The 27,552-nt window shown below is 39.2% G+C and overlaps 1 protein-coding gene across 2 annotated transcripts; it reads right to left on the bottom strand.

The window, feature by feature from the left end:
- Window positions 1–52: 52 nt before the first annotated feature.
- On the bottom strand, window positions 53–27,552 carry CD274 (CD274 molecule). 2 transcript variants are annotated; one of them, XM_053924358.1, is made up of 8 exons: window positions 27,360–27,552; window positions 22,553–22,618; window positions 20,477–20,818; window positions 14,424–14,708; window positions 12,121–12,219; window positions 10,575–10,634; window positions 1,068–1,146; window positions 53–198 (listed from the first exon to the last, which is right to left on the bottom strand). In XM_053924358.1, exons 2-7 carry the CDS (start codon window positions 22,602–22,604, stop codon window positions 1,142–1,144), a joined length of 843 nt encoding a protein of 280 aa, XP_053780333.1. In that variant the 5' UTR covers window positions 22,605–22,618; window positions 27,360–27,552; the 3' UTR covers window positions 53–198; window positions 1,068–1,141. The 2 variants fall into 2 exon arrangements, with proteins under 2 accessions (XP_053780333.1, XP_024414025.1); XM_024558257.3 differs by lacking the exons at window positions 53–198; window positions 1,068–1,146 and adding an exon at window positions 6,203–9,498.

Here is a 27,552-nt window from a genome sequence, read left to right as displayed (position 1 = left end):
AGTTCTTCTAATCAGTTTCAGTTATGTAATTTTTGTTGTCTGTTGAGTAACATCTCCATGATCTTTCCCTTTTCAGTTTTCATCATTGCAGATCAGTGAAGCAAAAATAACTTATTGTGTCTTGTCAAAGGGATGCTTGATTTGGGGGCAGGCAGCCAAAGTTTCCCAAGGAGAAGCCAAGATGCTATGAGGGGAAGCCTGGGTTGGGGGATTTTGATAGTCAGCAATATCCCCTAAAGTGCTGACCAAAAAGCTTCATCTCACTCTTATGCAGAAACTTCACATGCTAAACTCAGTTCTCAGAGTGGATAAATATAAGCTGGGATCATTTTTGTAAACTTTCCCAAGGTCCAAATATTTATTTCATATCTATGGAAGCACCTTTCATGTCTATGGCAACATAAACTGTGGGTTGACCCAGCAATTCCATTGCTGGGAATGTACCCTAAGAATCCCGGAGCACCAATTCAAAAGAACTTATGCACTCCTATGTTTATAGCAGTACTATTTACAATAGCCAAGTGCTGGAAACAGCCTAGGTGCCCATCAGTAAATGAATGGATCAAAAACTGTGGTACATTTACACAATGGAATACTGTGCAGCAGGAAGAAAGAAGGAACTCCTACCCTCCGCGACAGCATGGATGGAACTGGAGAATGTTATGCTAAGTGAATAAGCCAGTTGGTGAAAGGCAAATGCCATATGATCTCATTTATAAGAGAAATCTAGTGAGCAAAATAAACTAATGAGCAAAATAGAACCAAAGATATGGAAACATGGGACAGACTGACAGCAGCCAGAGAGGAGGGGAATAATGGTGGGAAGAAGGGGAAGGAATGAAAGGACTAGCCAAAGGAAAGGTATGAATGACACATGGAGGTGGACAACAGTGTGGGGATTGACTGTGGGAGCAGGGGGTGGGCTGGGTGGAGGAGGGCAAAGGGGGAAATGTTGGACAACTATAATAGAATAACAGTAAAAAGAAGAATGATATAATTCTGCTAGGTAAAAAAACAACTAGTGGGTTGATTTAGTTCATTGGTTCATTTAGAATAATATCACTTACCTCATGCAGATCCCAACCCATAGCTGCTTAATCAGAGGCCACAGACAACCCGATCATGCTTCCACACACTAGAGCTATGCTGGGAGTGACACCAGTGAGAAATGGGGGAAAATTAAATGAAAAATTAATTAAAATCTGTTGGGTTCAAGTCCAGACTGAAATCCAGGTGTGGCTGAATTTATTTATTGAAACTTCCTCACCACTGGTTTTGTATTGACCTTATACACTGAGAGTTATCATTACCTTCAAAATATATAAATTATCTGCCCTGGGAGGCAAGTAATTGAGCTCAGACTTTTAAAGACTATAATTTATTCATTTAGAATAGGTAATATATTCACATAATTCAAAAGTCAAGAGATTATACCAGTAAAATTCTCCCACTAGGAGCCCAATATGCCACCAAAGGCAACCAGTTTTACATGCAGCCTTTCTGATATATGTGTTTTACATATATGACAAATATGCATCTACATTTTTTCCTTTCAGAAATGCAAAATGTATATCTGGAAGAATACATAGTGTACATAATATACTTTAGCTAGTACACATACAAAGTACCTAGTATGCAAAGTAAGTATTCATAGTATACATGTTATAGGCATAATATAGTGTACAGTAGCATACTGTTCTCCATTCTGTAACTTCCTTTTTTAACAATAAATATATCTTGGAGATCTATTTCATATCAGTACAGAAAGAATTTCCTTACTTGTTCACATGGCTATCTAATATAGTATTCTATTGCTTTCATGTGCCACCACATTTAATCAGTTCCCTACTGATGGGCATTTGGGTTGTTTCCAGTGTTTTGCTACTATAAATAAAGCTGTAATGAATATCCTTATACATAAGTCACTTTGTGCGTATGAGAATATAGCTGTAGAGTTAATTTCTGCAAATGGAATTGCTCTGCTGTTTGTAATTTTGATAGATATTGCCAAATTATCCTTTTCAGAGGTTGTATTAACTTATATTTCCACTGGAAATATAAGGGATCAAAGAATTCCTTCAATCATTAGATTTATCTTGTGTGAAAAGAAGAAAAGCTGCTTTCTATACTGCTATGGTCTGTATGGTTTGGTCCATCCACCACTCCCCCCAAATTCACACGCTGAAATCCTAAACCCAAAGATGATGGTATTAGGACAATGGGGCCTTTGGGAGGTGCCTGGGTCATGAGGGTGGAGCTCTCATGAATGGGATTATTGTTCTCATGAAAGAGACTCTCACTGAGACCCCTTGCTCCGTCCCCCACATGAGGACACATGAGACAGGAAAAGGGTCCTGACCAAACATGACCCTGCTGACGCCTTGATCTTGGATTTCCCAAACTCCAAAAATGTGAGAAATAAAATCTTCTGTTGTTTCCAAGCCACCTAGTCTGTGCTGTCTTCTTAAGGCAGCCTGAGTGGACTGGGGCACACATCATCAGAAGTAGCATCTTCTCCATTCTCCAGGGTCCAAGTAGAATCTGGCCTCCTTGCCGAAGGTTTCCTAGCACCTAGGGTTTCCTCCTTCCTCTATTTCACAGCATTTGCTGTCATCTCTTTTCAGTTCTGAGACATTTTCTTAAAGTTTCATATTCTCTAACACTTGAATTATTACTTAATTCTTTATGAATTTGTGTCGTCTCCTCAGACTAAAGCTCCATGACTGGATGAGCCACATTTAATATTTCTTTAACTTTTCCCACAATGCACTGTAAATGCCTGGCCTACAGAAGATGCCCAATAAGTAACTGTAACCCACTGGGCTGTCTGTAGAGAACTGTGGGAAATGTGAATGGACTTTCATGTATTAAGGTATTTTCTATGTCTCAGCTTTGGCATGGGGCTGGACAGGGAAACTGACCCTCAGGCTAAATTGAGAGAGCAGAGGTAGAGGGAAATACACAGAGAAAAATCACATTAATGTGTTGAGAACTACTGTAATCCTGCCACAAAGCCCTCTTCTGGTAAACCCACTTACTTTTTATCTTGAAAATTATCTGCCCTCAGAATGCTCTGGAACCCTGTGTGGAACTCATTACACCACAATTGTAGTCATCTGCAGGGATCTCAAAGCATTGAATGTGAGAATGTGGGATCCTTTGGCTGGTCCCCAGCATAGAGATAATGCAAGTTGGATCTTCGCCTCCCTTCACCTTGCTTTCAGTCAGGTTGCTGCTGCTCACTTCCCCAGGCCTGTCTTTGCAGTGGGTGCCCCTTAACAGTTCTGACCTACCCCAAACCCCAAATCATCCCCTTTTCTGTCATCTGGCCTGAAAGGCTCTGATGAGGGATTGAATCCTGGAGTTGTGGGTGAGATTTCACTCCATAGTCCAGACAGCTGCCCATCTCCCCAGCCTGACTCCTCAGCAAGACAGAATTAGATGCCCTCGTTTTCTGCAAGAAGAGATCTCCTACACAGGTCACACTGATTGGAAAGAGATCTGGAATCTGTGTTTACTGATGTTTCCTTCAATGGAAATGGATATTCTAAACTTCCTGTCCATCCAATTGCATTTTCTACTCTAGAATCTGCAATCAGATCATCAATTAGTGGATCAATGGAGCCAAAATATGATAGCTTCACACCAATTAGGAAACTAAGAAGTGTATATTTCAGCTAATGCTTGGCTACTTACTGTCCATTCAGAATTAATGTCACAACACAGTCTTAAATGTAATACTTTTAAATGGCCACTTTATATTTTTTCTGTTGAGGGAAAGATGCAAGTAAATAATCAACAAGAATTATAATAAAAATTCTTTTTTAAAAGCTTCCCCATAATATCACTGTAATTATGCAGTCATGTTTATTTTCATCTATTTAATGCTCCAATTTTCCTTAACTTTGCTGCTTACTTGGCAGCCATCCAGGTAAATGTGATTCCCTTGTTTGCTATACCTCATGGCTGGCTCATGGCATTAAGTGAGATACTGTATGTTAATCTCAGTGCCTGGCATAGAGTACATGCTCCATCACTGGTAATTATCATGATTACTAATGATAGACTCCAACCATTAACAACTGCTTCAGTGTAGCCAAACCCTAGCTTTTTAAAAGTATAAAATATGGAAATATTTAAATTATAATAGGGATATGTTGGTTTATTATATTGATTTCCTTAAAACTGGAGTCCCGTGGTAGGAAAAAATTATAAAAACAGCATACATGTGTCCTCACAAATTTGGCCAGGGATATCAATGGTACAAAAGTTAATTTAAAATTCTAAGTTTTAAAGTAGTAATAATCTATGTTTTCTAAAATATTTAGACAAAAATCTATTTGGCCCATTGTGGCAGATAATCACGTGCTTGCAAAAGGAACTGGAGTAAAAGTTTAATGAAAGCTTGTGGTCCAATCTCAGGCTACCTTTTCTCTAATACAGACCCCTCCAATGTTACAACATTCCAGCCAGAGCCAAAGTCAGAAACCCGACCACCAAAGTCAGCCAGGAAGACTAGGCAGAAAGCTGGTACAGCCTGATGTGTAGCACCTGGCATAAATATTGCACCTCTGTAATTTCTACAAGGCTACTGATACTCTTGAAAAAACATGTAGAATCTGACACACATTCTTAGAAATGATTATCACCTTTTGAGAGTGTCTGATTCAGAGAAGTGGCCAATAATCTATTTAAGGTGAATGTGATGACTAATCAAGCTAGATGATATATTAAAAGTTCTACACTTCCTTGAATGACAAGTGTTGTCATTTTGTTTTAAAAATGTAAATATTCTTGTGATGTCACACTGTGCCAGGCCTCAATTGTCAACTTGGCTTTGTTCTATGTTTCTCACTTCCTTTTCAGAAACTGAAGACTGAAATACATCCAGCTTCGTGCGCGTTGGCTTGCACATCCACGTTTACTGACCCGAGAAGAGCACTCTCCTAGAGGAAAGCCCCTGGGTGTCCCTAGAGTTCTCTTGACCACTCCTCCTCTTCCATACCCCGTCCCTCCGGTCTTCAATTTGGATGACACAATTTTAACTTTTTCTTTTTCTTTTTTGTTTTGTCCTAAAAGAAACTATTGAGTGAGGGAGAATAAAAATGTTTAATATGTTCTTTTAAAATTTTTTTTTTGCTATTTCTCATCATGCAGGATTCGGGAGTGTGCTGTGTAAATAGAGAAGCTAGGAAAAGAAAAGAACTAGGAAGGTGGCTGGAGGTCTTTTCAGTAACTGTTTCCACTGGGATGTTAAACTGGGAGTGGTTCTCTAAAACATGTCGGAAATAAGAAAATGGTCATGCTGGTACACTGGTAACAAAATAAATAAGAGTATTTTATTAAATTAATAAAGGTGTATACAGTGACAATCAAACGCAGAAGTAGGTATCATTTTTGCCGATACCCTTTACAATGAAACACAAAACAAAGTGCTTTATGAATCTAACACCATGAAATGGCAATAATACTCAGGAATGGGCTGAATAGGCTGCATGTCTCACTCAGCCAGGATACTTGCTTGTACTTCATACAAACAAGGGATATTGTACAAATAAACATGTGCAAAAATATAACAGAAGACATTCTGTTGGAGATTCTGTTCCTTCAGCCTTCACACATTAAAAAGCAAAGGTTTTCCTTGTCATCAATCCAGATAAATGGTTAAGAGGGAAGAATATTCCGGGAGCTCCTGAGAGGGCATCTGAACCTCCATACCTTAGGCAGGCCACGTCTTAAGAGGCCTGTGTAGTGATGAGAACTGGCAGGACTCAAGGGTTTAAGCACAGCCCATGGGCCTTCTCTGGCACAGATGAGGGTTTAGGGTCAAACAGTCTACTAGAATTTCCAAAAAGAACATGCAATTTTATAAGTGCAACATCAAGGTAAAGTTTATACTCAAGAGAAAACAGAAAACAAAAACAAAAAGAAAAAACAAGTGCCGTACATAATTCTGTCACACAGGATTAGTAATAAAATTACCCTTCAGGACTAAGTTGACCCAGTGTACCCTGGAGAGCCCATGAGTCCCAATTTGAGAAAGACAAAATAAACCAAATCCAAACTTAGTTGTAAAGCAGGTGCTCAATGAATGCTGGCTGTCTATGTGTTAATGTAGTACATAGTTAGCATGTACTAAGTCTTTTTTTTAAATAATATATTTTAATGACTATGCTATTAGTTGTCCCATTTCCCCCCCTCTATTTCCCTCCACCCCGCACACCCCCTCCCACCCACATTCCCCCTCTTCAGTTCATGTCCATGGGTCATACATATAAGTTCTTTGGCTTCTACATTTCCTATACTATTCTTACCCTCCCCCTGTTTACTTTCTACCTACCATTTATGCTACTTATTCTCTGTACCTTTCCCCCCTCTCTACCCCTCCCACTACCCTTTTGATAACCCATCATGTGATTTCCATTTCTGTGTTTCTATTCCTGTTCTAGTTGTTTGCTTAGTTTGCTTTTGTTTTTGTTTTAGGTGTGGTTGTTAATAACTGTGAGTTTGCTGTCATTTTTACTGTTCCTATTTTTTATCTTCTTTTTCTTAGGTAAATCCCTTTAACATTTCATATAAGAAGGGCTTGGTGATGATGAACTCCTTGAACTTGACCTTATCTGGGAAGCACTTTATCTGCCCTTTCATTCTAAATGAAAGCTTTGCTGGATAGAGTAATCTTGGATGTAGGTCCTTGCCTTTCATGACTTGGAATACTTCTTTACAGCCCCTTCTTGCCTGTAAGGTCTCTATTGAGAAATCAGCTGACAGTCTTATGGGAACTCCTTTGTAGGTAACTGTCTCCTTTTCTCTTGCTGCTTTTAAGATTCTCTCCTTATCTTTAATCTTGGATAACTTAACGATGACGTGCCTTGGTGTGTTCCTCCTTGGGTCCAACTTCTTTGGGACTCTCTGGGCTTCTTGGACTTCCTGGAAGTCTATTTCCTTTGCCAGATTGGGGGAGTTCTCCTTCATTATTTGTTCAAATAAGTTTTCAATTTGTTGCTCTTCCTCTTCTTCTGGTACCCCTATGATTAGGATGTTGGAATGTTTAAAGATGTCCTGGAGGTTCCTAAGCCTCTTCTCATTTTTTTGAATTCTTGTTTCTTCATTCTGTTCTGGTTGAATGTTTCTTTCTTCTTTCTGGTCCACACCACTGATTTGAGTCCCAGTTTCCTTCCTGTCACTGTTGGTTCCCTGTACATTTTCCTTTATTTCACTCAGCATAGCCTTCATTTTTTCATCTAATTTGCGACCAAATTCAACTAATTCTGTGAGCATCCTGATTACCAGTGTTTTGAACTGTGCATCTGATAGGTTGGCTATCTCTTCCTCACTTAGTTGTATTTTTTCTGGAGCTTTGATCTGTTCTTTCATATGGGCCATTTTTTTGTCTTGGGGTGCCTGAGCCAGGAAAGGTTAAGTGCCTAAGGCAGGTTCTGCTGAAAGGACTGATGCACCCGACTGTCTCAGAAAGTGCAGGTAAAAATGCTGGAAGAACTTGTCCCCGTGTAGAAAGTCTACCCGCATCCACACAACTGCGGTTCCTCGGAAAAAATACGTTCTCGGTGGAAGGGATCACTGCTCTTTTCTTTCCAAGTTTTCTGCCTGCCACATTCCTTCCCTCCAGCCAGCATGTACTAAGTCTTATGAAAGACACTAAGAGGCTATAGAAAAGATGACCTAGAAACTAACAAGCCATAGTGGATGACCTCTGGGAACTTCAGATTTGTTCCGGCTGCTATATAAGAAATAACATATAAATAAAAATAGCAAAGTACACAGCAGACACATAATGTGTTACCACTTATGTGAAAAAGGGTAAGAAATAAAAATATATACTGTGTATACATATTTCCACATGCACTCATAGAATATTTTCAGAAGAATAATAAACAAAAGGCAAGAGTGGTTACTTCTAGAAAGGGAAACTGATGACTACGAGGATAGAATGGAGACTTTTCAATGTCTCTTAATGGACTTTCTGAATTTTGAATCATGGAAAGGTATCAACTCAAAATTCAACTGCATTTAAATAAAAAAAAGAACTGCTAAGTAACACCAGACACTATATATATAACTAGACATCAGGTTATATGGCAAAGGCAAATAAATCAGGGGTAAATATAATGAGAGAAAACAAATTCAAGAGTCACTTTCTACAGTTTTAAAAAATACTGACATCTTAAGAAACTAAAATATTGACATCTCGTAAACTAAAATCGCTTTCATTATTAAACTATTTTCAATTGTCCAGGAGCATATTGACTGGCCACCCAGAGTAACTTCACTAGTTTGGGCAGCACGTCTAGACTTTATTCCTCACACTATCATTCTCCTCTAACACCTTATGCTGCGACACTGCACTAACGTGTGGTAATCAGTTTTCTGACCAACCTCCCCACTATGCTAGGAGCCCCTCTAGGGGAGGTGCTGTAATTGCTCACATCTGTAGACTCACTGCCTGGCACAGTAATGGACATGCAATGGCATTTCCTAAATGTTTGCTGAATGAATTTCTTCTTCTTTTTTTTAAAAATGAACTTCTTAAAGTAAAACACAGCTGTAGATTGTATTCTAAAAGGACAGTGGTGACAGTCCCGGAAATCTCAGGTTTGCTACTTGTCACTCCCTCAGCTGTGAAATGGGTAAAAATTGAGTTTTCTACAACACATTTGTTGTAGAGATTAAATAAAAACATGTATGCAGGATACCACATAGTTGTTAAGCTGATATTTACATGCAAGAGATGCTATGGTAATGTCTCTTACCTCGAGGTCTAAGAATAAGATTATAGAAACATTTGAGGTCTCATAATAAGATTATTCAAGTCATCCAAAGTATCAATGAGTTAAACAGGGTAATATCCTATACAAACCAATGGTTTGTTCTATATGCTTCTTGTATACCAATCATTACAAAGGATACAAAGCACCTTACAAATACTATTCATTCTACTGGACGCATACAAGCAGTGAGGTTAGTTTGGTGACACAATTTTGAACTTATGCTACAACAGATCTTCAAAAGAAATCATTCACAACCACACTCACATGACAAGACTCAAAATAAATAGAAATAACTCATACTCAAATACTGTTGCAACACTGGGACTCTCAATCACACAGAAGATTATTTAAGACATTGAGTGAAGGCAAAGGGCACTTCTGTAGGAATTGACCACTAAATCAGGGAATCTCAACTTGTTTTCCTAAGATGAGTGATGGACAATTTGCATGTAGGCTCATCATTCAGAAGTGTCCTTTCTCCCTTTCACATGCACCGATGAGTCTCCCAGTCATTTTGAGGTATCAAGGTTTCCTTCCAGGCTTTAGTTTCTAACTCCATTATTCCTTTAACTCCTACATCATCCGCAGCCCACTGGCTCACTGCGTACTCTGGTCATCCTCAGCCCGGCAAACCCAAACCACAGGCTGAGAATCCCTGCTTTAAGATCAGAAGTTTCAATGCTGGATTACGTCTCCTCAAATTGTGTATCTGGAGAGTAATAAGGAGAAACATTTTATATTTGCTAGATGATATAATACATTTGCAAGAAGATAAAGAAGCATATTATATTTTTGCCCAAATATCTTTACTTGACAAAGGGTGATTGGCCATCCCAGCTTGCTCAGGACTGTCCAAGCTGAAAGTCCCATGTCCTGAGAAAACACTTAGTCCTGGGCAAATGGGGTTGGCTGGTGACCGTAGGATAACCCAAACAGCACTCACTAATCAGCTTCATAACACAAAGCGGTGCTATGAAACCACACAATGAACACTTCCTGCGCTTGTCCAAGCTGATTAGACTACTTTACACTTGGGCTTCTTGTGAAGTTTAGTTTCTAATTACATTAAAAAGAATTGAATACCTTAATATAAATTTCTTTTTTGTTCAATCAGCTGGGTGAGGTCTTTCTGACCTTTTATAAATATAGACATTTTCTGGCAAAATGGAATTAAGCAGATAGGTTAAGACTAAGGTTCTATGGTCAAGATAGTGGGCCTCAAAGACTGATTTTTTCCACTTAGCAGCTGTGTGTTTTGAGGCAATTTACATTATCTTCTTGGCCCTGTATTCTCTACTGTAAAATGGGGATAATCCTAGTATTTATTTCCTTGATTTGAGGGGTTGGAGGGAATTAAATGAGGTGCTTCACATGAAGCAATTAACACAGTTCCTTAAATACAATACAACTTCTATTTATCTGTCTCCCATCTACATAAGTCAGCTTGGTCCCCGGATGCAGGGAGAAGTGAGGCTACAAAGCAATAGAAACCTAGCAGAGGGAAACTGTTTCCTCCCCAGCTCAAGCCTCCCTGAGCCCCCTCCCCTCTACCACCCCACCCCAACACACACACACAAAACTGCTCATCGTTCTTTACTCTCCAGGGCCTTCCCTAAATCTTCTCAGACTGTGGGGACAGTTCTTATATTAGAGCCATGAGGCAAAAAGAAGCTAGCAGTTCCAACAAAAAGAAGAGGGATTATGACTGATAGATTTCTCCTTGTTATTACTTCAGCTTTTTGTTTCCTTGTCCTTCAACTTCTCAATCCCTGCTAATATTCTTACCATTTTGTTTCTTTGAGTTCATGTCTCCAGTGCCCCATTTTTCCACATCCATCATTCTCACTTGAAAAAAAAAAAACATTTTATTTCCACAAAACACAACTCTACATCCTACACAGTGACTCAAGTTTAAATTCCAGGTTCCTATGAAACACTTGTGATCCCCTGGGAAACCGAGTAGACTGCCGTATTTCACGGGTCTCAACTCCTGAGGTTGATTCACCAGGTTAGGGTGTATGCTTTTGCTCTTAGATTTCTTTAGGAGTATATACTTTTATTTTCCATCCTTCCCTCAGAGATGGACCATATTATGCATTGGTTTTCTAGCCATTTCTAATGCCAACTAGTTATTTTCCAAAGGAAAATACGCAAAATGCAAGTTGGTAACAGTTACTTCCTTGGACAAATCAACTCCAGCTCAGGATCTTGCTATCATTACAACTTGATTCTTATATTCTGGCTGTCTCTGTTCTGCTAACTATCTATATAGTCTTTAGAATCAGCAACCTTCACTCCCTCAGTTACACTGCTTTCCCAGATCCAACTGCCCTCTTAAGGGGTTGTGGGGAATTTCTCAATAACTACTGGAATTCCCTTACATTTTCTACTTCCCTATTTGACATCAGATAATTCTATGCAAACCATCATTGGCTCCTTTGCTATACTGAAGTACGGGAGAAATGTTTTCTCTGAGTCATCTTAAAATGGGAAGAAATGATTTGAATAGGCTCATTTTCCTGCACTTTAATTGTTGCCAGAGGTAAAAAGAGATAAACACATGCAAATTAATTTGAAAATGACATTAACACCCTGCAAAACACTCTATGATAAAGTATCACAGCTCTACAGAAGGAACTACTTTTTTAACTTAAGGTGCCCAGAAACCAGCTCAGTATAACAGTGCAACTAATGCAAGACTCAAATCCAACCAAACCAACAGGCATTTTTGCTTTTTCTCTCCTCTGAGTCTGTGGTTACTTGCATAATAGAAAGAAACTGTATGACACTGTTCTTCTTCAGCCTCTTCTACACTCCTGTGCACAGGGGTCTTCACCCAGCAATCCTGCCCAGCTTCACTGTAATGGCTACTAAACAGTGCAGTGTTTTGTGCCACCCTGAAAAGGCAAGTCAGGCTCTCCTGCAGTCAGATCCAATTGTCACTCCCTCAAAAATGCTACCACAGTGTTCACCGCTGCCCCTCAAGGCAGGTGATGCTGCTGAGCAGCAAAATGAGCAGGCCTGGAGGGAGAGACGGTACACAGGTTCCCATGGTGGCATGGCTAAAATCTTCCTTGCACAATTGAAAATTGGCCCTGAAGAAAAAAAAAGGCTAATAGGAAGGCAGCATTTTGTAAATCAGTGTTTCTTGGTGGAGGCACCACTAGCATTTGGGGTAGGACTGTTCCCTGTTACGTGGGACTGCCCCGCACATTACAGCAGATTGGGCACTCTTGGCTCTGCCTAGTTAGTAAGCCCCATTGTGGTAACAGCAGCACTCCCATGCAATTCCCCACGTCCCCAGTAGAGACCCGTATAGTAAAAGAAATACCATCTCTTCGTAGACAGAGGACGACCGTCAGGGCTGTAAGTAACACCAGGACGGTTCCCAGAATTACCCAATGAGTCCTCCCTGGAACTCTAACTTGTTCTGAAAAACAAAACAAAACAAAAAGAAACTAAAAATAAAATTTTGATGTAAAGGGACAGGTCAAGAGAATAATCATCCTTGAAATTGAGGTTAGCTTTAGGTTAATTTTCTTTTTTTTAAATTTTTAAAATTGATTTTAGAGAAAAAGAAGGGAAGGGGGAGGTAAAAGGGAGGGGGGAGAGGGACCAGGAGAGGGAGAGAGAGAGAGAGAAATCAGTTTGTTGTTCCATTTATTCCTGTATTCATTGGTCGATTCTTTTACGTGCCCTGACCAGGGATTGAACCTGCAACCTAGGCATATTGGGATGACACTCTAACCAAATGAGCTACCCGGCTAGGCCCTCCATTAATTTTCTTAAATACCAAAAGTTCCTGGCCAGTGAGTGGCTAGAATGGTGAGATACCTCCACTATGAAAATGAGAGCAGCACGGAAAAGTGGAAGCAGCCCAGGCTTTGGAGACATGGACCTGGGGTTGAGTTCTGCTGCCACTGACTAGCTTTGACATCTCTTGACAAGTCCTTTAACCAGACTACAAAATGGAAAACAACAATACTTTTGTGAGGCTTATGTTTGTGAAGTGCTTAGCACAGTACCACAGGGAGTGGCAGCTGTGTACTAAACAGCAGCCTTGATTATTTCACTCTTTTTTGCATTTTTTAATACAGAAGTTAAGAGCCTACGGTACATGGCAGAGATGGAACATGAAGGCCAACTAGCACAGCCAAAGGATTAACCTCCCTACGTCTGTGGTCATGATCAGGGATCAGTATTTGTTCTCTTTTCTTTCTCCACAGTCTGAATCTCGGGACTTCCAATCGCTAGTACTTCTGACCAATCTCCTCATCTCTCTGCCTGCAGCCCCAGGGCACACGAGGCTCAGAGACTGCTAACCTCCCACCACCAGTTGTGATCCCTGACTACCTAGTTCACGCTTTAAAGCCACGACAGCAATCAGCCTTTGTCTAATAGCTTACAGTCTGTAAAACCTGTTCCTATCTATTTTGAGCCTCAAAATAAGTTTATGAGTTAGGTGTGCCAGGTATTTCTTTAAAATCCCCAGGATCTATTGTGAGGAAATAGACTCCAAGCAGTTAGGTGAGTTATCCTATGTCATCCTGCAAAAAAGTTATCATAAACAGCTGTTCAAGGGCAGGAACCCACTAACGCAGCTCCTACTAAACTGACTCACACCCCAGTAAGAGCATCTCTCATTATCTAAGAACTTTTGTCTGTTCTTTTCATTCACAGGACCATTGTGGATTGTATTTTCCTATTGCTTCACTTTTCTACCCATTTTTTGGTTGTTTTCTCTGAAGTACCTGAAGTTTTACTGTCAACATCTAGTGGGGGAAATGGCAGTGAAAAGAGCTTCTCAGAATACTTCTGGTTTTGTATTAACATCATGCTTATGCACCTTACTTTTTCGAAAGGTCTGAGCCTTTCACTGGGCTGTATCCTACCTTACCCACCTTATCCACTTCTGCAGGGTAAGGAGAGAGGAAAAAAAAAAAAAAGCCGAATCTGTGCAGGCAACAGTCTCAAATCATTGTACACTGTAGCTCATTTATTCCTATGATAATCTTGCCCAACAGGTTATAACCATCTAGGGAAAGTGAAGCATGTAGAAGCTGAGAGGCTTGCAAAGGGACACACAGCCTTATGTCCTATGCACTAAGCAGACCACCTTGAGTTGAATGTCATAGACTACCTTGAGGAAGACAGATGGGGAGGAAGGACCTCTCCCATGTGGAATAAAATAAGAAAGTACACTCCATTTGCTTCTTGCCATAGAAACCCTGGAAAGAAAGGAGTTGCTCTATATGCTTAGATTTGAATTCCTGAAACATGGCCTGAATTGAATATTCCTCTCAGGTGCCCCCCAGATCCCCCAGCCCCAAGACCATTTCTTGCATGGATGAGATTGAGATAGCCTGTTTTCTTATCTGTTCCCTGAAGAATGTGAATTTATTCTTCTATGAGCCCCCAATGCCTGGCATGTAGGCCATATTCCATAGCTATATACTGAATTTTTATTAAATAGCAATGTGTCTTGGATGAATGGAGGTGAGGAAGCAGGATGCATTTTGTAAATATAGTGCTATGCATTCAACAAACAATGAATGCCTATGATGAGCAGGCATCATGCATGGTGCCAGGGGAGAGCACTAGGCACATTTTTAGTGGAGACATTCAGAATATTACCTGGGATGACCAACTCAGCTGTACTGTTGTCTTCAAGACCTGATCTCCGAAAAGTGCAGTAGAAAATCTCATTAGCTGTTGTGTTGATTTTGAGCGTGCTGGTCACATTGAAAAGTTTCTCCTCCCTGTTGGAACTGGTGATAGTAGTTTTGCCATTCAGGACTTGGTGGTCACTGGTTGTCCAGATGACTTCAGCCTTGGGGTAACCCTCAGCCTGACATGTTAGTTCGTGTTCAGACGTGACTTCATCCACAGAAATTCTTTGGTTGATTTTGCGGTATGGGGCTACGTCATGAGCAAAAGAAAAGAAGTCAGGGCTTTCACTCAGCACTGAACTGGACATGTGGCTTGATGTTGTCCACATTAGAAAGAATCAGAATCCAGACTGGTTCTCACAGAAACAAGCTTAATGTTCAGATGCCTCAGCAGTGGAGAACCCGTTAGTTTTGCTTCACCTCTTCTATGCATACTTGGGCCAAGTTTGGGCTTAAAAAAACAACTATCTTGCTATTAATATGATATTGCTATTTTGTTTGGGCTCAGAGTGAATATGTAGATTAATTTTAAAAGCATTTTCGTCTTTAAACCACTAGTCTTTCTATCCAAATATAAAATATGTCTGTCTACTTACTCAAGTCTTCATATGTTTCTTAGTAAAGTTTTATAGCTTTTAAATACACAGGGCACATTCTTCTTAAATCTGTTCCTGGATATTTTGTTTGTGTTGTTATAATGCTGTCTTCGTAAACACGACTCTCTGCAGCTGGCCAGTGCTGTTTCTTAGACTAATGAGTGAACAAAAAGTCCGATTCTGATGGCCATCTACTTTCTCAACGATCTACTTTCTGGTCAATGATCAGAAATTAGGTATGAAAATAGTATGATTTCATTGTGAAAACTGATACATGTTCTTGGATAAAACTTTTTAAGGTCTAAACATACTGTTATTAAAAAAGTTTTAGATTTATAGAAAAGTTGCAGAGAGAGTACAGAGTTCCTGTATACTTCCCACCCAGTCTCTGTTAGTACCTTACTTCACCATGGCACACTTCTTATAGCCAAGGGGCCAACATTAGTGTGTTGCTATTAACTAAACTTCATACTTTTTTCTGTTTTGCTAGTTTTTCTCTAATGTCTTTTTCTGTTCTAGGATCTCATCCAGAATAACACATTATAATACTTGCTTTTTAAACTTTTATTATGCTGGTGATTTTAATAAATCATTTAAATAATTATTTGCATGGAAGAAATTTTGATTAAATTTTAAATCATCGGTTTGGGACCCTTTTAGGATTAGGATACCCAAGGTACTTCCTATTATTCAGTGCATGTACATCACCCAAGATCTTCACTCATGTGTAGCCATTACAAGCATGTTAACATGTCATTATTCTGTTGGCATAATCTTTATGTTACTCCTAATACGTCAGTGTAACCCCACTGGTCCACCTGGAGCCTTAACTCTGTATTCCCTTAACACAGCCATAACAATGGTTTTGCGATACAATATATTCACAGAGATTTAATACAGCCAGGAACAAGCAAAACTGAAACAATGATGTGCTATTTCTGTACTATTAAACCAATAAAACCACAAATGAAAACATTGAAAATCAACATAATCCCAGTTTGAAAGTACATAAATAATGGCTCCTATGAATACTTGAGTCCTCAACCTTTTATCTGTTATGTTTCAGAATCATAAAAAAAATCCACGTATTACAATTCATCAAATAACATAACCGAAACAGAGTCTAGTTCATATAGCACATAGCTTGATTTCCAGACAATTAAAATTTCAAGCCTAAAATCACAGTTCATGATAAAGGGTTAAAGGTAAAACATTTGCTTGTTGACTCTGACATTTTTAATGATATCAGATTAAAGGAGAATGTTGTTTCATGACTAGGCATATATATAAATATGGTACACCTATCAGGGCCCAATAAATGAGTGTATTCATTCTACTCACTGATACATTAGTCTCTGAAGTGGGACACATGTACTTGAGTACAGAAAGAAAATATTAGAACGTCTACTTACATGTATTTTTATCATAACGACAAAGAAATAATCTAAGCTTAATAAGCATGGCCGATGGACACTGGCCCTCACTTTTTATGCCACATGAGGGTCTTGTGGGAAGAGAGGAGTTTCATAATACTGAAGGGAGAACAGTGACTTATTTGGGTTTATTATAGCCTTTCCGAGTCTCTTGACTAATTTTAACTAAACTAATCTGCTTACAGAATAAACAACAAAATAAAATTTTTCCCTATTGAAACTGAGGATTAGAGATAATACTAGTAATTCAAGCACAAACAGAGAGGAAATGTCAGAGTGACACTTTTTACCATCACCTCATGAAGCTGAAATAGTGAGCACCTAATTGAACCTGATAAGGCATTGGTTAAAATAAAACCTTAAAGTTATCAAGACTTTTATTAATGATGAATTTCATCTAAGGTATATTATGCCTTAAAATATTAGCTAATGATAATGAAGCATCATCGTTAGCAAGAAATTTTAAGTATTACTTATTAAATTTTTTCGTCCTTCTAAAGTTCTATTTTTATACATTATAGAATGTATAAAGTATTTTTTGAACCATATGAAATTGGTGATGTTCCATTTCTTCTGCCTTTTAAAAATATTAGTTTCTTATAACATAACCTATGTATCAGCACAATATACTCCCTATCACTGTACACACATGCACACACGCACGCACATGCTAGTTTAGCATGCCTTATTGATGGGGTAGGCGATCGAAAACATTTGCAGACTCCTGCTTTACTGGATCTGGAGCACTAGATCCAATGCAATCGTCACATCAAGACCAAGAAAAGGTTGCGGTAGTTTTGAAGTCAAAACACAACTCTACACACACTCGGGAAGTATAAACACAGGCAGTTCAACTTGGTCATTAAGGGTACAGATGTTAGAGCCAGGTTGCTTGAGTTTAGAACCTGGTTTGCCACTTAATAGCTGAGTGACCTTGGGCAAATTACTGAACTTCTTTGGACCTCAGTTTTCTCATCCATAAAACAATAACAACATCACATATCTTGAATCTAAAATGACATTATTGACAGACACTCTCAGATTTCACAGACATAAAATGTAAAAAACCATGCATCTCAGACATGATGAAGCCCCTACTCCACAGAGTCATTTGAGGATCAAGAGTTAATATCAGCAAAGTGCTTAGGACAGGGCCTGACACATAAAAAGTACTACATAAGTGTTCATCACTGCTACTATTAGCACTAGAGCTCCTCACTCATTAGAAAGCTCGGACAGTTCCTGGTGAATAGTCTTGGAAACAAATTTTCATGTGTCCAAACCTGTTCATGTTTCAAAATGTTTAGGCTTATCCTACTTAAGAAAACATTTCATTTCATTCCTTCAACAAATGTTTTGTGTTCTTTTTTCATGCTGCTACTCTTATATGCCAAGTCCTAGGGAAACAGCAATGAATAAAACAGACCAAAATCTCTGTCTTTGTGGAGTGATATATTCTAGAAGGAGGAGAGAGACAATAAACAAAATAGATTCACTTACATGATAGTTACGTGATATATTAGATGGGGAATAAAAGCTATTAAGAAAACCTGCAAAGTTCTGGTCGATAAATTTGGGGGACAGATGGGGTTGGTGGGGAATGACAGCCGTCAACCCTTGATCCACAGGAACAAATTAGCTTTATCAAGTTAACTATGTATGCAGTATTTGCTCTTTCAGTTGCCTAGTCCCAGTTAACGTCTTGAAAGTATATAAAAGGGCACTTAATTTTCTCTACTATGTTCAATGATTAAGATAAAGCAACATTTTCAACTGAAAGTCAGATGCCTGGAGGTCTGGTATTTAAACTAAAGAAGACGAAAGGTGCTATAATACTCACACCTGACGTGATAATAATTGAGTTCATCCAAAACGAAACTCTTTCAAATTTCAGTTTTGAAATGTCTCACTTTTAAAATGCCGTGGCGAGTAAACTCCCTTTGGGGAAGCTGTGTTACCACATGCTCGCAGTGATGGGAAGAGAAGCTGTTAATGTTACTCTGAAATCATTTGCATGTGGAGGTGACTCAAGCTCTACTTCCTTGAATTGTCTAGCTCGTGACCTAAACACCAAACTTCTATTGGTGACACCGCCTCAGTTGAAACGTGGAGGCTGGCTCACTCTCAGTGCAGCTCAATTCATCCCCAAGACCACTGTATGACAGCAAGATGGATGGGGAGTAGGATGTCAATTTAGTAATTCACAATACAAAATAGAATGGTCAAGCAAATCAGATGTTGGTTATCTGCATTACTCCATCAGAGACCCCTCCTTGGAAAAACCATCGGAATCAGAGATTTCCCACAGGAAAGGACATTACAGATACACACAGAGCATTACAGAGCCCAGAGGACCTGGAAAAACACGCTCCTCACTACGGAGACAGCTGTCCCACCCTCTGCACACTCCCCACAGTCTAATGTGGGACCTTTTCCGAAAGCACAAACGTACTCTGTATTTCCTTTTACCTGACTGCCGGGCTGATGCTCTTCCTCCCCACCCCCGATCCAGCATTGCTGGCAGTTTATAGCTCGGTTTTGGTCATTTCTTTCATATATTGAAACAGTAAGTGCCTGATATTTGCTGATGGATTGAAGAAAAGTTGAAAATTCCAACTTGGAATCTCACTATTTTGTTTTCATGACTATCATTGTTCTGGAGAAGCATATGGTAAAATATAATTAAAATTAAATCTACTTTAGGACGCCAAGCGACATTTTCTTGACAACGGTAGCAATAATTGAGTCAGAATCAGAGACCCAGTAATGTACCATAAGACAGATGCATTTCTCCTAATTCTCATATAATTTTGACTTTTGGTTTATAATGATCAGTTATCCCTTTATAATAAATTCAAACTTTTTCTACTTATTGACCTTATTGAGATTGATGGCAGTTATCCCAGGAATGGAAAGACCAACGGATGATGATCAAATTCTAGTCACGTAATAAAAAGTGAAAAGAAAAAAAGACACAGGCACATAAGTTCAAAACTATAAGAGGGCAGATTTCAGTTCAATATCAGAAAGTAATTTCAATAGGCTAGAGAAGGATGACCCAAATGACAGAAGGGTCATTGTGGGAAGTATGTGAGCAGAATACCCTTTGGGGAATTTCTGTTCTGTTCCTTGGATTATCTGTTCTTGCCTGGGATCCTTTTGGCTCTCAATTCGAGGAATCTTAACAGCGAAAGCAGAGGTAGTCAGCGAAGGTGTTTTCCTTTACTTGGCTAGCAGCCACCCAAAGTTTGAACCCAGATGATCTGATGACATATTTGTGGGTCAGTACCCAGGAATTTATCACTCATACTTCCTTTTTAACATTCCAAGACAACACTGTTACAGATTTTCAAGATGAATGCCCATTGAGCATAGTTTAAGTCATCTCTAAGGAAGAATAGTTTCTTCTCTACTTGACATCATTATTTTTTGCCTTCATAAATTGACTTCAAGTCTTTTTCGATGTGAACTTTATAGGGAGGCTTGTTTTTAACATGTTTATTTTGGTTTGACATAGGTTCAAAGGAAGGAAAATGCTGGCAGACCTAACAAAATAAAAATAGTAGTTGAATTTTTAAAAAATCCTGGAGGGACACACCAATAGTGGTTACCTGGCTATCTCTGTGTGCCATGCAAAATGGCGGTGAAGTGAGGAGGGACACTTTTGTAATTCATTTTATTCCCTTTCACAGTATTTGAGTTGTTTGCAAGTCCATGTATTCCTTTTATAATAACAACAAAATAAAGAATTTATTTTTAGGAAAACGGAACATACTGTGGAACATGGCTCTGCCACGTTTGGCTCTGGCTCTCTCGGGACTCTCAACTAGGAGGTGCTCCAGAAATGCTCACGGGATGAGAATGTGAAGGAATGAATGAACAGATTGCTGCGGTGGAGAGTAAGAGTGAACTTCCAAGAATGAAAAGTTACCAACACTGGGATATGATTTTAATAAAGGTTGGGCCTCTTTATCTATAATAATTCTTACCATTGACTTTCAAAGTAATCCGCTTGTAGTCAGCACCTCCGTAGCTGATCAAGCAGCAGTAAACCCCTGCATCCTGCAGTTTCGCATCTGTGATCTGAAGTGCAGCCTTTCCCCGAAAGAGCTGGTCTTTCAGCAGATGGGCCCTCTGGCTGTAGCTACTGTGTTGAACCTTCAGGTCTTCCTCCCCATTTATAAACTGGATAACTTTCTTATCCTCCATTTCCCAGTAGACAACTAATGCATACAGGTTTAACTCTTCTGCTACCGGGAATTGGCATTCCATTGTCACATTGCTGCCATACTCTACCACATACAGGTCCTGGGGAGCTGAGATAGTGAATGCTGAAAAGAAAGATGACCAATCTTCAGAACATGGAAAACTCCTCAAAAAAAATCACAGAATAAGTAAACGGTTTACAAACACGTGATCAGGTCACTTAGGTGATAATTATGTTCAAGGACTTACTTCCCTAAAATACGTATTTTATTCAGTGGGTTTGAAATATATTTTGAGATGCCATATCTCATCCCTGAGTTAAAATAATAAAATTAGCTAACAAATTATTGTCCCAAAATTCATAAAGATACATTATATATAAAAATATATGGTGATGAGGTACTTAAAACCTGAAGACTTTGTTTCATGTGGACATGCCCAGAGTGTCCTTTGACTTGACACCTACCTGCCTTCTGTGTAGTCTGAATGATAGGTACTGATACAGTCACGTGCTGCTTAACAATGGGGGTACATTCTGAGAAATGCATCATTTGGTGCTTCTGTTGTTGTGTGATCATCACAGAGTATAATCATAGATACCTAGACGGTATAGCCTGTTACATACCTAGGCTATATGATATAGCCTATTGCTCCTGTGCTACGACCCTGTACAACGCGCTACTGCAGTTCTGCACAAGAGAAAACGATGCACTCAAGAGAGTGGCAGAGACAAGGTGGCCTAACACGGCATAATGTCTGGAGATTTTTCTAAGGAGAAAGAGTACACCCTAAAATAACAGTAAAAAGTACAGCATAGTAAATACATAAACCAGTAACATAGTCATGTATTATCAGTATCAAGTATAATGTACCGTACGTAATTCTATGTGCTATATACTTTAGTACAATTGGCAGTGCAGTAAGTTTATACCAAACTCACCAAACACGTGACTAATGTGTTGCACTGAGACATGATGGCTACGATGTCACTAGGGGACAGGAATTTTTCAGCCTTATTATAATCTTAAGGGACCACTGTGGTCCGTGCAATCCATCACTGACTGAAACGTCTTTTTGCAGCACATGGTTGTAGTCCTTTCTACTTAACTTCCCTAAACTCTTGATCGATTCTCTGGCCAGAGGCACATGGGTATGGAGATTTAGGGAGGGTCTCAGGATGAGGCCAGTACGATTGTTACCTTGACACTTTCCATAATTCTTCCTTAGAATATACTGTTCAGGAAAAAGCAGGTCACGGAGCAAGGTGGAAAAAAATGACCCTTCCCTTGTTTAAAACAATCAACATCACAGGCCATTTCCCCAGATATTTTCAGTAATTATACATGAGAAATGGGCAATGCATAATGGATAATGAATTAATTTTGTTTGGTTTGGTTTGTCCATGTTTCCTAAATCTTTGTCCAATGATATAGTCTTATGAAACAAAGAAGAAAAAACAGAATGTCCTCTCTATTAAAAATATCCATTTAGAAATTTTTTTATTGTTTATGTTATTACAGTTGTCTCAGTTTTTCCCCCTTTCATCCCCTTCCTCTCAGCCAGTCCCCACTTCCACAGTCAATCCCCACACCATTGTCCATGTCCACGGTTCCCTCATATGTGTTCTTTGACTAGTTCCTTCACCCTCTTTGGAACACTCCCCCCTCCCCTCTTATAGCTGTCAGTCTGTTCCATGATTCTATGCTTCTGGTTCTATTTTGGTCATTAATTATTTTGTTCATTAGACTCCTCTTATCAGTGAGATCATATGGTATTTGTCTTTTTGTCTTTCACCAGTTTTTAACTTATGGATAAAATATTTAAAATATAGAACATAATGAAAGGATCTGGTGTCTTACCTTTCAACAAATGACAGTAGGCCATGAGTATAGCACTACTAAGTATCCTCATTTTCCTGAAATCACCTAATTATGAAAAACACAAAAAGAAAACTGCTTTACTCAATAATTAAATACCCAGACAGTATGGAACTTGGATGTTCCAATTAAAATAGTCCTCTGAACACCATACAATGACTCCCTTGTAAGTGTAGAAATGCAGCAGGCGATTTAGAAACTCAATAGTCACTTAATACCCCAGAGCCATTTAAATCCAAATGTTTAAAAAGTGACTACAGCAGTGTGCTGATGGCCAGAGGGAAGGGGGGCAGGGGCTGGTGGAGGTGGGCCAAGGGGGGGATAATGGAGACATCTGTAATAGTGTCAACAATAAAAATAAATTTTTGAAAAAGCAACTATGATGAGAATTTTAAAATTTAATTACAAGCCTTGCAAAAAACTTACGCTGTACACTCAAAAGAAGCCAAGAAGAAAATATTGCACTAAAATACTCTCAGTTATTTCATGGTTTTTTTTCCTGCAGTATAACATATCTGGAAATACAAACTTGTCCTATGAAAAATTTCAAAGCCAGGAGAATCTGACTTCCATATTATCCCACTTCTTAATGCTTCCCATCCCGCCACCCTCCCCCCACCTCAGCAGCTGAATACTTTCATCACACCCTTTAACTTTTCAAGCCTTCCACATCACTACTCCAGAAATCTCCCCCTTTGACCCTCACTTATGCCAGATAATAAATCCTACCCCTGCAATAAACTTATTCCACGAGAAGCAGGTGGAATGAAGAGGAGAAACAGTTAACTAATTGATATTAAACTGTGAATGACACACAGCCACTCTTTCAGGGGTATTTGCCTAGAGTCTATTCTTCATTTTGTCATCCTGCTTGAAATTCCCCCAATTCTTCCTCAGCAAACATGGACTGAGCACCTCCTCTGTGCCAGGCCCTATGTTAGGCACTGGGGATGCAGCAGTGAAGGGGAAAGAAAACTTACTCTGCTCCTGGAGCTTATATTCAAGTAGGGAAATAAAGAAGACTTGTATTGCATTTCAGCCAACCTGTTCATTTAATAAAACAGATTCTCTCTTGTATTGTATATACATTTATATACTTTGAGAAGAAAGTCAGTTTTCCCTCTTAGGGTCTCTTTGACCTCTGAATACATATAAAACCTCAGAAATGATAGACTAATGTTACACATATATAAAAGGCAGAAGGTTAATGCTCCTAATGTATATAGCTCCTAAAAATCCATTAAGAACACTACCCACAACCCAACAGGAAAATGAATGAAAGGTTCTAACATACAGTTCAGAGAATAAGAAATGTGAATGTCATTTGTTTAAATGACATTTAAACAAAGGAAAGAATGCTCAATCTCACCAATCTAGAAAAAAGTATAAAATCATGATATGAGATACCACTTTTCATTTATTAACTTGACCTAAATTACAAAGATTTCTAACAGTGTTTTTGAAGAGATGAGCCTCTCACCCTCTAATGGTAGGAAGAAATACAAAGTTGTGTACACTTTTTTGGAGAGCAATTTGGTAGTCTCCATTAAAAATTTAAATGTATATGTCATATGAGCTTTCACTTTCTTTTCTAGAAATATATCCTACAAAAACAAAAACACATACATATAACATTATGTAAAGGGATGGCCTTGCTAATATTAGCCCCAAACTGGGAATACCCTAGATAACCTAAGTGGCCAAATACATTTTGGTATAGTCATACAATGTAATACAACTAAAGACATAATTGAGTACATGTACAGGTATTGGCTGTGCAGAGATGTAGAAAGTAAGTTGCAGAACAGTAAATGTAGCAGAAATCTACTTAAAAAAAAAAAGAAAACAAATCTGTGTGTTTGTTGAAACATAGATATCCAGAAAAAGCTATATCAAGATGTCGACAGTGATGAACTCTAGGAGTAAAATTAGAGGGAGGATAGGTAGGTTTTTCATCTTTCCATACTTTATTTTTTATTTCATTTTTAAAAAGATTTTATTTATTTATTTTTAGACAGAGGGGAAGGGAGGGAGAAAGAGGGGGAGAGAAACATCAGTCTGTGGTTGCCTCTCACACACCCCCAACTGGGGACCAGGACCATAACCCAAGTGTGTGCCCTGACTGGGAATCAAACCGGTGACCCTTTGGTTCACAGGCCAGCACTTAATCCACTGAGCCACACCAGGCAGCGCTTTATTTTATTTTTTAAAAAATATTTATTACATTTTTTCCATTACCATTTAGTCCCTTTATACCCCCCTCCCCGCCACAATCACCACACTGTTGTCCATGTGCATGAGTCCTTTTTCCTTTTTGCTCTACCCCTCCACTCCCTAACCTCCCCCCACTTAGCTGTCATCCTGCTCTCTATCTGTGAGTCTGTCTCTATCTTCCTTGTTAGTTCAGTTTGTTCATTAGATTCCACATGAGTGAAATCATGTGGTATTTGTCTTTCTCTGACTGGCTTATTTCACTTGGCACAATGTTCTCTGGGTCCATCCGCATTGTCGCAAAGGGTAAAATTTTCTTCTTTTTTATGGCCAAGTAGTATTCCATTGTGTAAAGGGAGAAAGGATGGAAGAAAAGAAAAAAAACAGGGAGATGAGATTGTGAATGATTTCTCTAGAGTTTTTCAAATAATTGTACATATTTTACTTTTATTCTTGGAAAAAAATAAAAACATTTAATAAACCGTTTCACCTTGCCAAGCTGCAGAGTATTTGCCAGACAGAGTAGTAGAATGAAAAGCACCCCAGTACCCCAGGCATCTGAGTTGAGGTAAAATAATGACATTTATTTTTGTGTCTTTCTTCATTATTAAAGTAATATAAACACATTACACAAAATGAGAAAGGAAAAGAAGAGAAAAACCACTATTCTATCACTTTAACCCAGGTAATGCCTAGAGACATTTTTAGTTGTGAATGAGGCTGCTGTAGCAGCTATCTGGCTGTCTTTTTCTTGGGCCAGAGTTGATACACCACAGTTATAAAATACAAAGTACTATTAGAAACACAAATACACTTATTGGGCAGAAAAAAGTTAAGATACCCTAAGTCCGAGCAAAGAACTGCTGAATAAATCTGAGGGACACTACATCCACGCATGGATTACAATTAATTTTGCCAATGTGTATCTGAATTCCCAGATAAGAACAAAGACCAAGGAAATGTGAACGAGGGAGTAGGTGATGGTTTGTCCAGGATGGGGAAGCAGGTTTGACCCTGGCAGAACCCAGTATGCTGCTATGGAACTGACACTGCTTCTGTTGCCCAAGGGGAGAATGAATGGATAGGAGGAAGAGACAGGGAAAGAATTCGAGCTTTGTTTCTCAAAAGTAAGAGCATGGAGTATCTTGATATCTGTTGGTTTAGGGTTTCCTTTGATTTTTTACCCGATATATATGAACTATCAAGAGAATTGATCTATTAAATCTCTACAACACTATCAAACTCTATTAAACTCAATTAAATCCTGTGGCCAAACTCCTCCCCTTTAGTGACCCTGAGACACACTTGTACATTTCCCAAGTATGGCTCCAATTCTCCACAGTATTTCTATGGCTTCCGGTAAGTCCGCACTCTAATTGTCGTCCTATGACCTCTGCCTACCCTCTTCCACTGGAAAAAAAGCTATTTTTTTTTCTTCAGAGTATGACAGTTCTTAAAATGGCTGGCAGCTGACAATGTAAACTAGAACAATCTTTCTGGAAGGCAATTTTCATTTTATTTATTTATTATTAAATCTATTGGGGTGACACTGGCTAATAAAGTTATATAGGTTTCAGGTGTACAATTCTATGTACATTATCTGTACATTGTATTGTACGTTCACCACCCCAAGTCAAGTCTCCTTCCATCACCATTTAATCAAAAGACCTTTAAAATATTCAGACTCTTTGACTAAATTTATGCTTCTAAGAGTTTGCCTGAAGGAACTAATCAGCCATGTCCCAGAGATTTATATGCAAAAATGTCCAGTGAATGGTAAAATAGTAAATCGCTGTAACTATACATAATCTTTATGGGGGATTATTTCTGTTTGGTTATCCAGCACCATGGTATACTGCCATTTTTTTAAAAGTCACATTTAGAAGGCTATTTAATCCAAAGAAAATCATCCACAGATGTCTATATATTTATTTTACATGAAAAAAAACCCAAGGTGGAACAATGGTACTTGAAGTATTATCTGTGTTATAAAACAAACCCAAACTGTACTTTGATATACACCAAGGTCATTGTCTAAGAAATGTTTTAACATTCCCCCCGCCCTTGGCTTCTTTCTTTTTCCTTAAGTCTCCAGAACGGGCAAAGAACTCAGGTTCCAGGATCCTCGGTCTTACAGCAGGAAAGGATCTCAGGAGATGCTGCAGGTGTGCTGACTTAACCTAGAGCACACCGTGAGTGAGTGACTAAGCACGCACCTCGACCCAGGTGGGGTGTGTCCCGGTCTCCAGCCCAGAAATTTCCGTCTGGACCTTCTACCGACCTCAGGACCATATTTATAAACGCACAGAACTTACGCGTATACTTACAAGATTGACATTAAGCAAAACTGGATCCCACCTAGAGAAAGGCCAAACGTATTACCTGTTCTTATAAACCTTGACAAGTAATTGACAAGTAATTAGATCTAGTGCCTCCCACCAAATCATCGAGCTTCCCTCTTTTCTCCTCTCTCGATCTCAAAGAAAGGGGTCTATAGACTATACATTTTAAAAGTGCACAGCGAGATGGCCAGAGATTCCAGCCAGTGGACCACTCGCGGGGGAAGAACGCTCCCTACCTGCGGCGGGTGGACTCGCGGCCGGCGCGGAGACCTGCAGCGGCGCCCGGGACTGCGGAGTGGTCTTGCGGAGTAGAACCCGAGCTGCGTCCCGCGGGCTAAGAGCTCTCGGGGTGGAACGCGTGCAGTCCCCGCCCACCTCAGCCGGAGCGGACTCCGCCCCAACGGCGTCAGCTTCGGAGTCTTCAGCGCT

Source organism: Desmodus rotundus, chromosome 1 (genome assembly GCF_022682495.2).
Source record: "Desmodus rotundus isolate HL8 chromosome 1, HLdesRot8A.1, whole genome shotgun sequence".
Taxonomy (NCBI): domain Eukaryota; kingdom Metazoa; phylum Chordata; class Mammalia; order Chiroptera; family Phyllostomidae; genus Desmodus; species Desmodus rotundus.
This window is presented reverse-complemented; position numbering and strand designations above follow the sequence as displayed.